This window comes from Juglans regia, chromosome 4 (assembly GCF_001411555.2).
Source record: "Juglans regia cultivar Chandler chromosome 4, Walnut 2.0, whole genome shotgun sequence".
NCBI lineage: Eukaryota > Viridiplantae > Streptophyta > Magnoliopsida > Fagales > Juglandaceae > Juglans > Juglans regia.
The window spans coordinates 34,631,155-34,645,693 of NC_049904.1; the positions used below are offsets into that span (position 1 = coordinate 34,631,155).

The 14,539-nt window shown below is 39.6% G+C and overlaps 1 protein-coding gene across 1 annotated transcript; it reads right to left on the bottom strand.

Annotated features, from left to right (window-relative positions):
- Positions 1–667: 667 nt before the first annotated feature.
- Positions 668–12,332, bottom strand: LOC109013105 (splicing factor 3A subunit 2). The gene is made up of 7 exons (XM_018995064.2): positions 12,091–12,332; positions 11,836–12,005; positions 5,250–5,326; positions 4,961–5,026; positions 4,716–4,790; positions 1,987–2,061; positions 668–1,655 (listed from the first exon to the last, which is right to left on the bottom strand). The coding sequence occupies exons 1-7, from the start codon at positions 12,240–12,242 to the stop codon at positions 1,200–1,202; spliced, it is 1,071 nt and encodes a 356-aa protein (XP_018850609.2). The 5' UTR covers positions 12,243–12,332; the 3' UTR covers positions 668–1,199.
- Positions 12,333–14,539: the final 2,207 nt, after the last annotated feature.

Genomic DNA, 14,539 nt, shown 5'->3' on the forward strand with positions numbered 1-14,539 from the left:
AGATGATTGAGTACGCATATAGATCTCTTCGAGTGCTCACTCCAAAATTTGTGTTGTCCTGTTGTGAGTTTTCCTGATAATGAGTCTTTTGCGAGAATAATGGGTTGGAAGAATCATCAACTTAGGGTTGTAAATGAATCAGTCTGTTCGATAGCCCGTTCGGTACTCACTCGATTAAATTCAAATCGAATTCAGCTCATAAAAAAAAATGATCGTTCGTAAAAGCAGATACCCGCTCGATTTGTAAATGATACATACCCAACAAAACTCAACTCGACTCAGCCAAGGCTCGTTAAGACCTGCTCGTTTATGCTCAAGTCAACTCATTAGCTCGATTCAATTAAAACTCATTCATATATTGATAAATATATACATACACCTATGTATATATGTATATACACCGATTCTTCTAATTACCAATCTTCTTTTCATACAAGTAAAAGTTTTTTAGCTTCACGAGTAAATCATGAATATCTACGAAGTCAGATCGCACTGAAATCAGACTTTATAAGTTAACATGATAAATAGCAAGGTCCTGTATGTTCAAGTGCAATTGCATATAAACATGAATTAAGGCACAGCCACACCTGAACCACATTCAAGATGCGTAAAGACAAAGAAGACGCCTTGACTTACAGCGAGAACTGATGACAATTAAAAGAGTACGTCAATAATCTCTCACTTAATTGATTTCTGTCAGCTCTTTGTGAGTACATTATTCTTTTATGGAATATAATGCACAACAGATGCCTACTCAAGTACTTGTATACAAGAGAAGCACCCGACTAGGGAGGTGAAGACAAACAAAATCTAAATGAGAAGAAAAGCGGCTAGAACAAGTGTGAGCATACATAAAGCATATTGAATATATGCTTTGAATTTGACATGACAAATGCAGCAAATAGAAATCTTAAAATAGATCCAAATTATCCAATCACCACTATGCAACTTTTGCTTTCTCCAAGTCTTCCAAAGAGGACGGAACATTCAAAATAGGACAAGCTCATCAACCGAAACGCACAAATATCTTGAACAATTCTTGAAAATTGCTAACCACATCCAGTTTCATTCAGTTTTAAGTATCCGAATAAACGCATCTTTACCGCTAGCATAGTTCCTTTCAGAAAAGGAAAAATAAAAAATAAAAAAGCATAGTACTCGAATATAGTTCTTTCCACAACTACTTCACAGTGATATGCTTACTGAGGAGGGGGCCTAGGGACCTGTTGCCCCATGCTAGAAGGTGGGGGTGGAGGACGGACACCCTGGCCCTGTATCTGTTGGGGTGGAAAACCTTGTGGGGGAGGCATTGGAGGTCTTGTACCAGGTGTGAAATTTGCCATTGTACCACTACCAACAGGGGGTGGGGGAGGGACAGGTGGAGTTCCGCCAGGAGGCATAGGCCTAGGTCCATTTGCTGCAGGAGGAGGTGGCGGTGGGAACAAAGCTGGCATTGATGGTGGCGGGGCTCTAGGAGGATTTCCAATGGGTGCACCAGGTGGTACTCCTTGGGTTGGAGGCGGTGGCGGGGGTGGGGCTTGGGGGGGCGGCGGCAAAGGTCTTGGTGGGACACCGGGAGCTGCTGTGCCATTGGCTACGGGGCCAGATTGAGGGTTGATCGCCTCTGGTGGCTTGGATTTGAAATATAATTGCAACTTCACATTTACACACCAAATGACCAGGTCAGATAAAATTAACTAATACAAATATGAAAAAAAAAAATCAGAGTGCGCCTTAAGCAGATCAGCAGTTGGCCTGTGAGACAATAAAGATTGTCCAACCCAATTAAAGAAAGCAAGTTTGGTGGCATCACTTGGGTGATAAAGTAAATTGAGAGATGAGAATTAGACCAGAAGCTGACCCACTGGCAACCATGTAAATTTGCTGTGTTACACAGACTAGACTGATTGATCAAGCAATCGGTCTCTGTGCAAGCATAAATCTAAAAGCATTTGAAGCAGAAGAGCAAGTATTAAACAAACTCACCGTGAACATTTTTGAGTCTGGATCCCAATGCGTGAAGAACTTGGGAGGCGTTTTGTCAATCTCTGTGCTAGGAACCTGGATTTAAAATACACACACACATGTGATGAAATTTCCTAAAACTAAATAAAAGGGTTAATTGCAACTACCAAAGTAATTATAGGATCATTTGAAATGTCCCCATAAATTTAAAATTGTTTCAATCATGTCATCCTAATTTTACAATAATGTGTAATATCTAGCATAGCTTCCAAATGGTGTCAAAATTAGCATTATAGAGGGATTAAGATAGGACGGCCTGGACATTGCAAATTAATAAGCACCAATATGTATTATTCCTATATTAGCATTAATAAAATATCATTTACCTATTAAAAAAAGCAATAATATGTCTTTAAATATTAGTGTTCCCACCATGCTCCTGTCCACTAATCCGTTAATTTTAACTCTAATTTGAATGGAGTGAAATTCTGTAACTTAAGAGGCCATTACAGTCGGGATGTCAAATCGTGTTAACGAGTCATGTTCGTGTCGTGTCAAGGCCTGTTATACTATATAGGTTAACTCGAACACAACCTGTTAAGCTTATCGTATCAAAATCTCAAGCCCTAACACGATCAATTAACATAATAGGTCGTGTCGTGTCGTGTCAACCTGGTTTAACCCATTAGTGAATACTACAAAATAAGTTAACATGACCCGATCCATTTCAACCCGTTTATGTAAATGGTTTGAACAAACCCGAAATTAACCCGTTTGACCTGATTAAATTTAACATAATTTTATATAAATGTTAAAATCACAATATCTATAAAAAAATATAAAACTAATTACAAATCCAAAATCACAATCCAAACAATAAAAATATCGAAATTAAAATTCCAACAATTTTACTTTTAAGTATAAGGGTATAATTGTAACTTTAACTTTTTTAACGGGTCATAACAAGTCAAAACGGGTTGACTTATTATCAACCCGTTAAGCAATCGTGTTTTAACGAGTCAACCCGTTTTGACCCGAACCCATCAAAACTAAACTCAAACCCATTATTATCGTGTCGTGTTTGTGTTGGGTTAACGGGTTGTGTCACATATTATCAGCCCTACATTATAGACAACCTTACATTTTTTGGTGGATTGCTACTTTTTTTGGGGATGAGTAAGCCAAACTTTTTTTTCGATAAACAAAATTTTATTGAGCATAAAATAGACAACGGCCTGAGTATATGGGATATATACAAGAGCATTGCCTATGCTTGCTAGTTTAGCAATACAAGGAAGTCATGAAAAGACATGCCATTAAAATCAATTACAATTGATCAATGGAGAAAAGTATTGAAAAATAAACTTCTAATCTCATACGTTGACCGCTCTCAATCTTCAAAATTTCTTGCATTCCTCTCCCTCCAAATACACCAACACATACAAATTGGGATCATCTTCCACATTGTTGCAATTTGAGAGTTGCCCCGGATACCTTACCAAGAAGCTAGGAGGTCGATTACCCTTTTCAACATCACCCAAGTTAATCCCATCTAAGCAAAGAAGTCCTTTCATAGGATCGTAGCAATCTCACAATGAAGTAATAGATGATCTATGGATTCTCCACTCTTTTTGCACATACAATGAAGCCATCCATGCAAAACAAAAATTCTTTAGGGGCGCTTTTGTCTTCCAACTACTCTTTCATAAAAATGGATTTGTATTATGCATGATCATGGCATCATAGAGGGAGCGGACTATGAACTTCTTTCCTTTCTTAGAAGGGTGCCAAAAGAACTTGTCTTCAGCTCCCCTCATTATACGGGGTAGAGTACACTAGATCATAGAACTCCAAGAAAGCATCAACTTCCCAATCTCCTGCGTCTCTAAAGAATATAGCATTCCATTGAGGAGTACCACTAGATAGGATTAAGAGGTCCACAACTGAGACTTCTTTCATTCTTGCTATGCCATAGAATTTTGGATAAGCTTACGTGAGTGTCCTATTGCCACACCACACATCATGCCAAAATTTTATTTTGGACCCATCACCCACCTCAAAACATATATTTCTTGAATATGTGTCCCATCCTCTTCTCATGTGTTTCCATAGTCCCGCCCCATATGGCCCACTTACCTCATTCGAACACCATCCTCATGGTTCACCATAATTCGATTCTATGACAGCTCTCCATAATGCTTCCCGTTCATTGTGGTATCTCCATAGTCATTTGACAATCAAAGTTTCGTTAAAAGATTGCAGGTTCTAAATACACAATCCTCTTCCCAGGATAAAAGCACATTGTGATCTATTTTACCAAGTGGAATTTAAACTCATCGTTCATCCCCTCCACAAGAAATCCCGTTGAAGTTTCTCCATGCGATGAGCAACCTTGGCGGGAAGCATAAATAGTGATGGAAAGTAGGTTGGCAAGTTGGATAGGGTACATTTGATTAAAGTGGCCCTACCACCTCTGGATAAATACATCTTCTTCCAACTAGCTAATTTCCGCTCTATTTTTTCTAGTACATCATCCCAAATAGATTTCGATTTGAACGGGGCATTCAAAGGAACACCCAAATATTTAAGCCAATTCTATTAAAAGCACAAAGGGGCACAACCGAAGTTCACAAGGTGTATAAATGGGAAAGTACCTAACTAGGAACATGGTTACAATTAAAATTAATAATTACTTATAAAAAATAATAAGATGCAGATCAATAGCATGTAGAATTATATGACTGATTTACCTTGAAAGCAATGATCTCATATGGTTCAGCTGCAAACAGAAGATACTGGTATCTCTTATCGAAGGGTTGGACTCTCTGCATCCATTAAGATGTGATAAAAAGAAAGATTAGAACATCACTGTTCATCTTCTAAAAACAAAGGTGCCTTTTCAGCATTAATAATTTAAGTGCAGTGCAAAGCAGAGAAATAAATGACAAAGCATGTGAAAATTTTCAGGAAAGAAACCCATGGAAAGAAGATTCACCTGTTCATAAGATGACATAAACCTGTGCCTTGGCTTTGCATGGTCTTCAATCTCGGGGTATTCAATCTGCTTGACATATAATGTTACAAGAAGAATAGAGTTAACATCATCTCTTACTTTAGCTGATCAATCAGAAAAAAAAAAATCCCCCATAACTTCTTACCAGCCCATTTCTACTTATAAAAAAAAAACAAAAAATCCCCCATTAAAAAAAAAAAAAAAAAAAATCTATTTAAGACAATGAAAACACAATAAATAAAAATATAAAATAAAAAAAGTCAATAAAGACCTGGAAGAGAAGAGACCTCTGCTTCGTCTCATGATCAAACTGCTTTGTTACACGGTACCCCGGCCTCCCAATTTTGACTGTAAGCCCATATGATAGAGATATACTTGTGAGCTAAGAATAATAGGAGCTCTAAAGTTATCAATCGAACACATATCTTTCAGTGTTGAGTTGACACTAAGAAAAGTAAAGAGTTTAAAAACAGCAATAATGATAACAACATAAACAAAGATGTGCAAGGGATTTGGGTCCTTATGAGTATAACCAGTAGAATCGCCAGAGATGTACCCATGATAATGTTAGACTTTTTCTTGTTTTGGGGAGAGTGCTCAAGTTCAAACCATTGTAATCACAAGAAATGCAACCCATACTTGGAAACTATCATCTAACCAAGTTAACACTTTTCAAACACTTGATGAAACTTTTTCCACAAGGATACTTTTCGATGGACAGTAACTCTAGACCTCAGAAGACATTGGTGGTACAGTTTTTTTTTTTATATGTAAACAATTTGTATTACTCCAAGAATAGGCCTAGCCTAGTATATACAGAGACAACCCTAACTATGGGTTCTCAAGAGATATAAGGAAATCATGAAGGGCCATGCAATTGAAATCAACAGTCTTGAACTATGTACATAACGTGCTATAAAAGAAAGCTATAAATTCCTCTATCGACCTCTCATTGTCCTCAAACGTTCGCGCATTACGTTCGTGCCAAAGACACCACATGATGCACATTGGAATCATCTTCCAAACTGCTGAGATCTAGTGTACCCCTCCAATGGATGGCCAGCTGGCCAGAGCTGCTACCATGGTCTTGGGCATAACCCAACCCAACTCTACTCTGTCCAACACTCCATCCCATAAAACCCTTGCTATCTCACAGTGTAACAAGAGTTGGTCTACCGACTCACCCCCTCCCCTACACATGCAACACCAATCTGCTATAATAATTGTCCTCTTCCTCAAGTTATCTGCTGTGAGAATCTTGCCCAAAGATGTTGTCCACACAAAAAAAGCTACTTTGGGGGGCGCCTTGTGTCTCCATACCCTTCTCTATGGGAAGCTCATATTGGGGTCTTGGGTAAGAACCTTATAGAATGAGTGAACTGAAAAGACGCCTTTCCCGACAGGTACCCACGATGAACCATCTTCTTGAAACTGACTTGGCTTCACTGAGTAAAGGAAGCTATAAAAGTCAACAAAATTATCCACCTCCCAATCTTGCGCAGCCCTACTGAAACTGATGTTCCAATGAAGTTGCTCACTTGATATTCCCATAACCTCAGCTATTGAGGCTTCTTTAACACTGGCAATTTGGAATAATGAGGGAAATACATTATGCAGAGCAGTATCTCCGCACCAAATATCTTTCCAGAATTTAATCCTGGATCCATTGCCCAACTGAAAACGAATGTGATGAAAAAAGACCGCCCATCCTCTTCTAATATGCTTCCACATCCTCACTCCATCAGCTCCTCTAACTTCTTTCGTGCACCAACCCCCCCACATATCACCATATTTGCACTCAATAACCCCTCTCCACAAGGCTTCCTGTTCCTTATTGTATCTCCATAACCATTTACCGAGTAACGCCCGATTGAAGGTCCTCACATTTCTGATATCCAAACCACCGTTGGATATTGGGCGACAAACCGTTTCCCACTTAACCAGGTGGAATTTAAACTCCTCACCCAAACCACCCCACAAGAAATCACATTGGAGTTTCTCAATCAGGCCTGCCACACTTGCAGGTATAGGAAAAAATGATAGAAAGTACGTAGGTAGGTTAGAAAGTGTATTCTTTATCAATGTAAGTCTACCACCTTTCGACATGTACATTTTCTTCCAACTCGCTAATTTCTTCTCTATTTTCTCAATCACTGGCTCCCATAAAGCAGGCGTCCTTGCACCAGCCCCCAACGGAAGACCCAGATACTTCATAGGTAGACAGGCAACCTTACAACCCAAAACATGTGCTAATTGCCGTACATTAAGCACCACACCAATTGGTACTATCTCAGACTTTTCAAAATTCACTCTTAGACCAGACACAACTTCAAAGCATAGGAGTAACGCCTTCAAAGCCCGCACCTGATTCTGATCTGGAGCACAAAAAACAAGGGTATCATCTGCAAACAATAAATGAGAAATGTTAATGATACCCCTTTTCGGGATTCCCACCAAAAATCCTTCCACGAATCCATGATGAGTCAAAGTCGTGATCATCCTGCTCAATCTCTCCATTACAATAACAAACAATAAAGGCGACAATGGATCGCCTTGTCTTAGGCCTCGCGAACTATGAAAGAAGCCCGCCGGACTACCATTTATCAACACAGAGAACTTAGCCGTTGATATACACCAAAGAATCCACAACCGCCACCTCTCTCCAAAGCCACATCTCCCAAGAAGATAAAGTAGAAAATCCCAATTAACATGATCGTACGCCTTCTCCATGTCAAGCTTGCATATGATCCCCGATGATCCTGCTTTCATTCTACTGTCCACACATTCATTAGCAATACGAACCGCATCAAGTATTTGTCTACCTTTAACAAAGGCGTTTTGAGGCTTGGTGATAATCTTCCCCACCACCTCACTAAGTCAGTTCGCTAGCACTTTGGAAATGATCTTATAAACCCCTCCCACTAAGCTGATGGGACGATACTCCTTTATCTCGGTAGCCCCTACCTTCTTTGGAATCAATGCAAGAAAAGTATTATTTAAACTTTTTTCAAATTTACCCGCCACGAAGAGCTCTTGAAAGACCTTCATAATATCTTCCTTTACAACATCCCAGCAATCTTGAAAAAAACCCATAGAGAAACCATCTGGACCCGACGCCTTGTCCTTAGCCATTTTCCGCACTACCTCCTTTTCCTCGAAAGCCCTCTCCATCCGAGAGGCATCACTCATACCAATGGTGTCAAAACCCAGCCCATCAAGGGACGGCCGCCAACCCATTGGTTCTGTTAGGAGTTGCTCATAAAAACCAACTACATGATCCTGAATAACATGTTCTTCTTTACACTCAACACCGTCAATCTTCAACATCTCAATGTTATTGTTTCTCCTGTGAGAATTTGCAACTCGATGAAAAAACTTGGTGCTTCGATCTCCTTCCCTGAGCCACAAGGCTCTTGATTTTTGCCGCCAAGAGATCTCTTCTAACAAAATAATTCTCTCAAGCTCCTCACCCAACAAGGTCTTCCGTTCTACTTCATCTTGGTTAAGGGGTCTCGACTCTTGGATCCTCTCGATATCCAATATCTCCTTCAACTTACCCTTCTTGTTTTCTCCTAAGTCCCCAAAAGATTGCATATTCCATAATTTCAGATCTCTTTTTAGCGCTTTCAATTTTCCTACAAGAACAAAACTAGGGGTGCCTTGAAGTTGGTACGATGACCACCACTGTCTTACTCTTTCTACAAAGCCTTCAAATTTTAACCACATATTTTCGAATTTAAAGTACCTTCTACCACCTTGGATGCCTCCACAATCAAGCAAGATGGGCCAATGGTCCGAGCTAATATGAGGCAAATGCTTTTGCCAGGCGTCTGGGAAATGACTCTCCCACTCGGGAGAAATGAGGAAACGATCCAACTGAGACCAAGAATGATTATTAGCCCACGTGGCGGAGTCGCCAGCTAATGGTAAATCAACCAAATTCAACTCAGCAATACATTCAGAGAACTCTACCATAGCTGACTGCCCTCTTCTACTACCAGAAGACTCACTTGAAAATCTAATAACATTAAAATCTCCCCCTATGCACCATGGGAGGTTCCACCAACTGTAAATACCGGCCAGTTCTTCCCACAAACACAATTTGTTGCTGTCTAGATTTGGACAGTATAATCCTGCAAAAGCCCATAAAAAGTTATCTGACACACTGTTAAATGAGCATGCTACTAGTACCTCCCTATGTACTCCTCCATTTTCTCCACCACCCGTCGATCCCACATCACTAAAACTCCTCCCGACGCCTCATTAGATGCCATATAAACCCAGTCCACATGAACTCCACTCCACAAACTTCTGACAATTCCCCTATTGATCAGCTTCAACTTTGTCTCCTGTAAACACACAATGTCCACCTTCCACTCACGTAGTAAATTTCTTATCCGCAACCGTTTATTCGCCTCGTTAAGCCCGCGGACATTCCACGACACAATATTGGGTTTCATGGAGAAATGGCTAGCCCCTTCCCTTTCAGCCTCCCCCTACTGGAGCCACCCTCAGTGTTCAGCAACCATGTCAACCTATTAAGCTCCAGCTGTTTTTTCGATACATTCTTCCGATGTTGTTGGTGTTCCACTTTAATGGCCGTAAGCAAGGCCCAAAACTGATCTTCATACCCTTCATATTCCACACCCACAACTTTCTGTATTTCGTTTACCTTCTCTAAGACCCAATCTGAAACTCCTGGCTGAGAAGGGAACAGAAAATTCAAAGGAGTCGGATCCACCTCCCTGTTAGCCCCCGAAACATCTTGAGTCTCCTCCACCACCGATATTTCATTCATCCCTACTTGGTCACTCAGAACCATCACATTTTCTTCATCTAATGATACCCCTTCAACAGAATCATATTGGGACAAACCCAACTCAGAGTCCGAAAACTCCCCCTCCCTTACATCCACCTCAGTGTTCACGAGAAAACACCCAATGTGGTTCACCGAAATCCCCCTCCCCTCCTCTTCCCTCATCGACACTGTCTGGCCCTCGAGCGGCAGAGCAAACTCAACCACTCGAGTCGCATCGTCCACCGCGACATGAGAATTATCATTTCGGGCACTCCATCCCTTCGGGCCATCAACAGAGAGTCGCATCGGGCCCTCAGGGGACTCCTCTTCCCTCATCGACACTGTCTGGCCCACGAGCGGCGGAGAAAACTCCACCACTCGAGTCACAGCATCCCCAGCGACATGAACATCTTCTTTTAGTGGACCCCATACCTTCGGGCCATCATCAGAGAGTACCACTGCCGTCATCGGCAGTTTCTGTTGGCCCCCCGACGTCTCCCCCTGCGACGGTGGCAAGCATGGTTGACTTAGCTGTGCACCAGACGGAATCCCAGAATGAGCCATAGGGCTTTAGCTCTCCTTCTGGACCGATGGGCCAAGCCCATCCATGCGTCCATTGCACCTAGCGTCAGAAGGGCCGAGTGATGAGGGCCCACTACCTTGAGCCCCACTTTCCTCCAAACAGGCCCCATGTTTTTCTGTTTTTGGTGGGCCTTCTCAGTTTGATACCAGCCCGGCCCCTCTTCTCAGCCCCACTTTCCTCCACACGTATTTCCTTATTACGCCCAACCAATTTCCTCAAATCTTCAACTTCCTTCTGCACTTTCCATAGTTGGTTCTGCAACACGTCCATCTGCCAGCGTAATTCCATCTCCACCTCTCTGCCACCATCTGCAAGACATACTCCTTGAAGAGCTCGAGGCTTAAGTCTGTCAGTGGTGCAGTGCCCCTCTCGCCCCCCATACGGTGCAAGCACCTCCTTGTATGATCGTTTCGTCTCTCCCTTAGGCCTTGTTTGGTGGCCAAACGGAGCTGCTGCACCCCATGTTCTCCTCTCCTGCATTAGCTCCACCAACGCCTCCTTCAGCCTTTTCCATCCTTTTCCCCCCCTCCCTTTCTGGGATAATGATAAAGCTTCTCCTACCTCCCTCCCTATATTCTGCCACCCTCACGAAACATCCTCTACTGTTGGAGCATTTCTGAGCTAAATAACTACAATAGCCCTCTCTGATGGAGCTGTAGAACTCCTCCTTCTCACCTCTCGAGCAAACCTCCAACGCCTTAACCATCCACTGCACAGTTCTAAGGTCCACCACTAGTTCCTGCTTCCTACTCCATCCCCTCTCTGTAATGCAAAATAATCCACCTTCATTACTAAGTGTAAATACTTTCGACTCAATCCCCACCTCTCTAAAGAATCCCATCGAAACCAAGCTCCTTTACCATTAATCATCTTCATTTACAGTTACAAGCTCCTTTACCATTAATCATCTTCATTTGAGATATTCAAAGGACTGAAGGTTAGCAAGACATATATCCCTGCCTGAAATCTCGATTCATTTCATTTGTATGTAGATTTCAAAAACTATCTGCACATATACAGAATTAGTAAACCCAATCGGTCATGAAAACCCTATCATTGTGGCTTCAAACATTAATTGTAACCTTTCAAATATTTCTCTTATAAATATATCCATTGAAGCCCTGTGTATTGAGTCCCAATCGTAGTAAACTCTCGGGACATGTAGTCTTATTCAGAGGCAGACACACACAAACACTATTAGCTACTTATAATTTCCGCAACCCAAGAGTCAAAAACATACTTTCGTAACATATCACGCTCATACAAAACAATTATCTTCGTTAACACAAATCTGCGCACTAGGTGTTCAAAGAAATAGCACTCTAGGGGCATACATAACATTGCCGTTTAGGCGCACAACAAATCACAAATCCTTATAGAAGAAAAAAGCACAATATATCACAAATCCTTATAGAAGAAAAAAGCATAAAACGGTAGTATTTATGGGACGAAAACAAAGAAAAAGAAAGGACTTGCCTGTCTTGCGTACGGAGACCTTGCGCTTGTGCGGCTGAGGCTGCGCAGGGGCCTCCTTAGCCTCGCGAGCAGCTCTCTTGGCCAAATTAGTCTGATGCCGTTTTCCCTGTGTGTGGGCCAAGTAATTCCCCTCGTTGTTGTGAAGGGTCAGGCAAAGCTTACACTCGTAACTACAGCAACCCCCAACAAGACTTTAAACTCAGAAGAAGCAATAAACCAGCAAATAAAAAAACTAGAGAGAGAGAGAGAGAGGACCTGCCGAGGTGGTTCCGCATGAAATAGGGATCTTTGGCGAGATCGATGGTCTCGAGGGCGAGCCTTCGGAGTCGTTCACGGCGGTCGATAGCTTCGTTCTGGGCGGAGGCGGCGCCTCCGCTACCAGGCTTCGAACCCCAGTCCCTGTCCATTGCGTCGTCGAGATTGTCTGCTCTGTATGCCGCTCTTGCTAGTATGCCCGCGGCCCTTGCTTTTGAGGTCAAGTCGCGAGTGACTCCGGCTTGTCCCTTTAATTAAGTAGTTATAGCCGCATATGTAAATTTCAATATATATAGCTAACTAGAAATTAGTAAAAAAAATAGTTTATTCATCCTGCAGATTGGAGAATGAGTTTTAAAATATTTAAATTCAATCATTTAAATATATTTTTAAGAATATATTTACCTCCTCCAATTATTAATTTTGTCATATTTTTATATTGATATTTATTATATCCCTATATAATCTTAATTTGATAACAATATATATTATATTTCTTAAAAAAAGTGACAAAAATAGCCCTAATAAAAAAAATAAAAAAATTTGAAAAAAGTTGTTAAACTTACTTTTTCCACTTTTTTATTTTTATATTTCTACTTTTCATCATTTTCATGTTTCATTAAAGTTTATCATGAGCTTTTTCATTTTATTAAATACAATATTCTCGTGATAATATAATATTTACTATATTTTGGCTGAAGTGGTAATAGTTTTGGCTTCGTATGCTCTCTTCGAGTATAAAGTTCAAATATTTTGGTATAGGTAGTTTTTAAAAGATAAATATTACTTATTATTTCTACATCATATATTAATATGTAATTTATTATTTTTATCTTTTTATTTAAATATAAATATTGATATATGATTATAGTGTAAATATGTGTGTTTAAATAAAAGAATAAAAAAAAATTATATATTAATATATAATATGAAAATGATAAGTAATATTTTTCTTAAATATTAATATTGATATATGAAAAGTCAATAATGTACTTGATCCTTGTCATAAACAAAAGTCTAAGTTTAATTGAATCAAAGACGTCTTACATTTGCACGGTCTTCGAAATTTATTTTCATAAATAAATAAAAGTAAACCTTTAGCACAAGAATAAAATCTCGCATTCCATATTGATCTGGCAGGCCATGTAGATAATAGCTATTTAGTTCCGCTTTCTCCACAAGTTTGAAAAATGTGAAAAAGAAAATGCTACTGTCTCTAATTTTGTCCCTTTGGCGTGATATCACAATATGTTGCGAGATGGTTTATTAAAAAAATTAAAATATATATATTTAAAATAAAATAGTGCTAAAAAATATATAAAGATAAAGATTAAAATATTAAATTATCCTGTTATTTTTATGTTTATACTTTTAATTTTTCAATGAATGATTCCAGTTTTGTCATACCCAATAACATTGGTGACTTCCTTTCTTATGTTTATTTTTTTTCTCTTTCAAGCAATAAATTCAAAGGAAGCATACCTGCATCAATTTGCAATGCAACGTACCTCTAAGTTCTAGATCTATTTTATTTCATCTATTTTTTTTTTCCAACCACATGCATAAGGAAAAGGAAACACCCACACGAAACCGACGAATAGAGATGCACGGTTGTATTGAATCTCATATTTGTAGGATATTCTATTGTGATTTTCTTTTATTTTTTTGACAACTAAACAAACTGTTATGAACTATTCGCTCATGTTAGAAAATTAACTTCAACAATACTTCAAAATGATAAAAACTGAAAATGTTGAATTCTTCTACAAAATTCTATTAAAAATTAAAATAGAAATATGGTAAATAAATTAATAATGCTAAATATCATCCTAGATATAATCCCCTCCACACGGATTAGTTAAGGAGACGTTTAGATTCGAAGATGAGTTGAGATGAGTTGAGATTGATTGTATATAGTTTTGAGATGAGTCGTGAATAGTAGTGAGATGAGTTGAGATGTCCTGCGAATCCAAACATCTCCTAATCAATGGAAAATAGTGAAAGGCTTGGAGATATACTGGATAAGGCCTTTTGAATTAGCCCAGATGTCCAATAGCTCGTGCCCACGAATCACCTAAAAAGAACATGCTCGAGCAAGAAAAAGTCATCAACGGGATCTGCTGTTTTGTTGGCCTATGAGAAAACAAAGAGAGGGGATAGTATTTCAGATAGAAAACGTAACATTATATAATATAACTATAAAGAATCTTCAAAAATAACGAAGAAACAATTTAAGACTCGTAAATGGAGGCGTAATAGAAGGAATAAGAGGAGGCATACCGCGTTATACGCAACAAAATTTAGCATCAAACATGAAAGAAGTTATGGCCTCTGGATGAAAAAACCTCAGAGCCAGTCTCCCTAAAACTCCGTACAAAGTAGCAATAAAAAATGTGGTTGGAGTTCCTACAAGAGTCTACACAGTCATACTCCAACAAAAGATTTACTC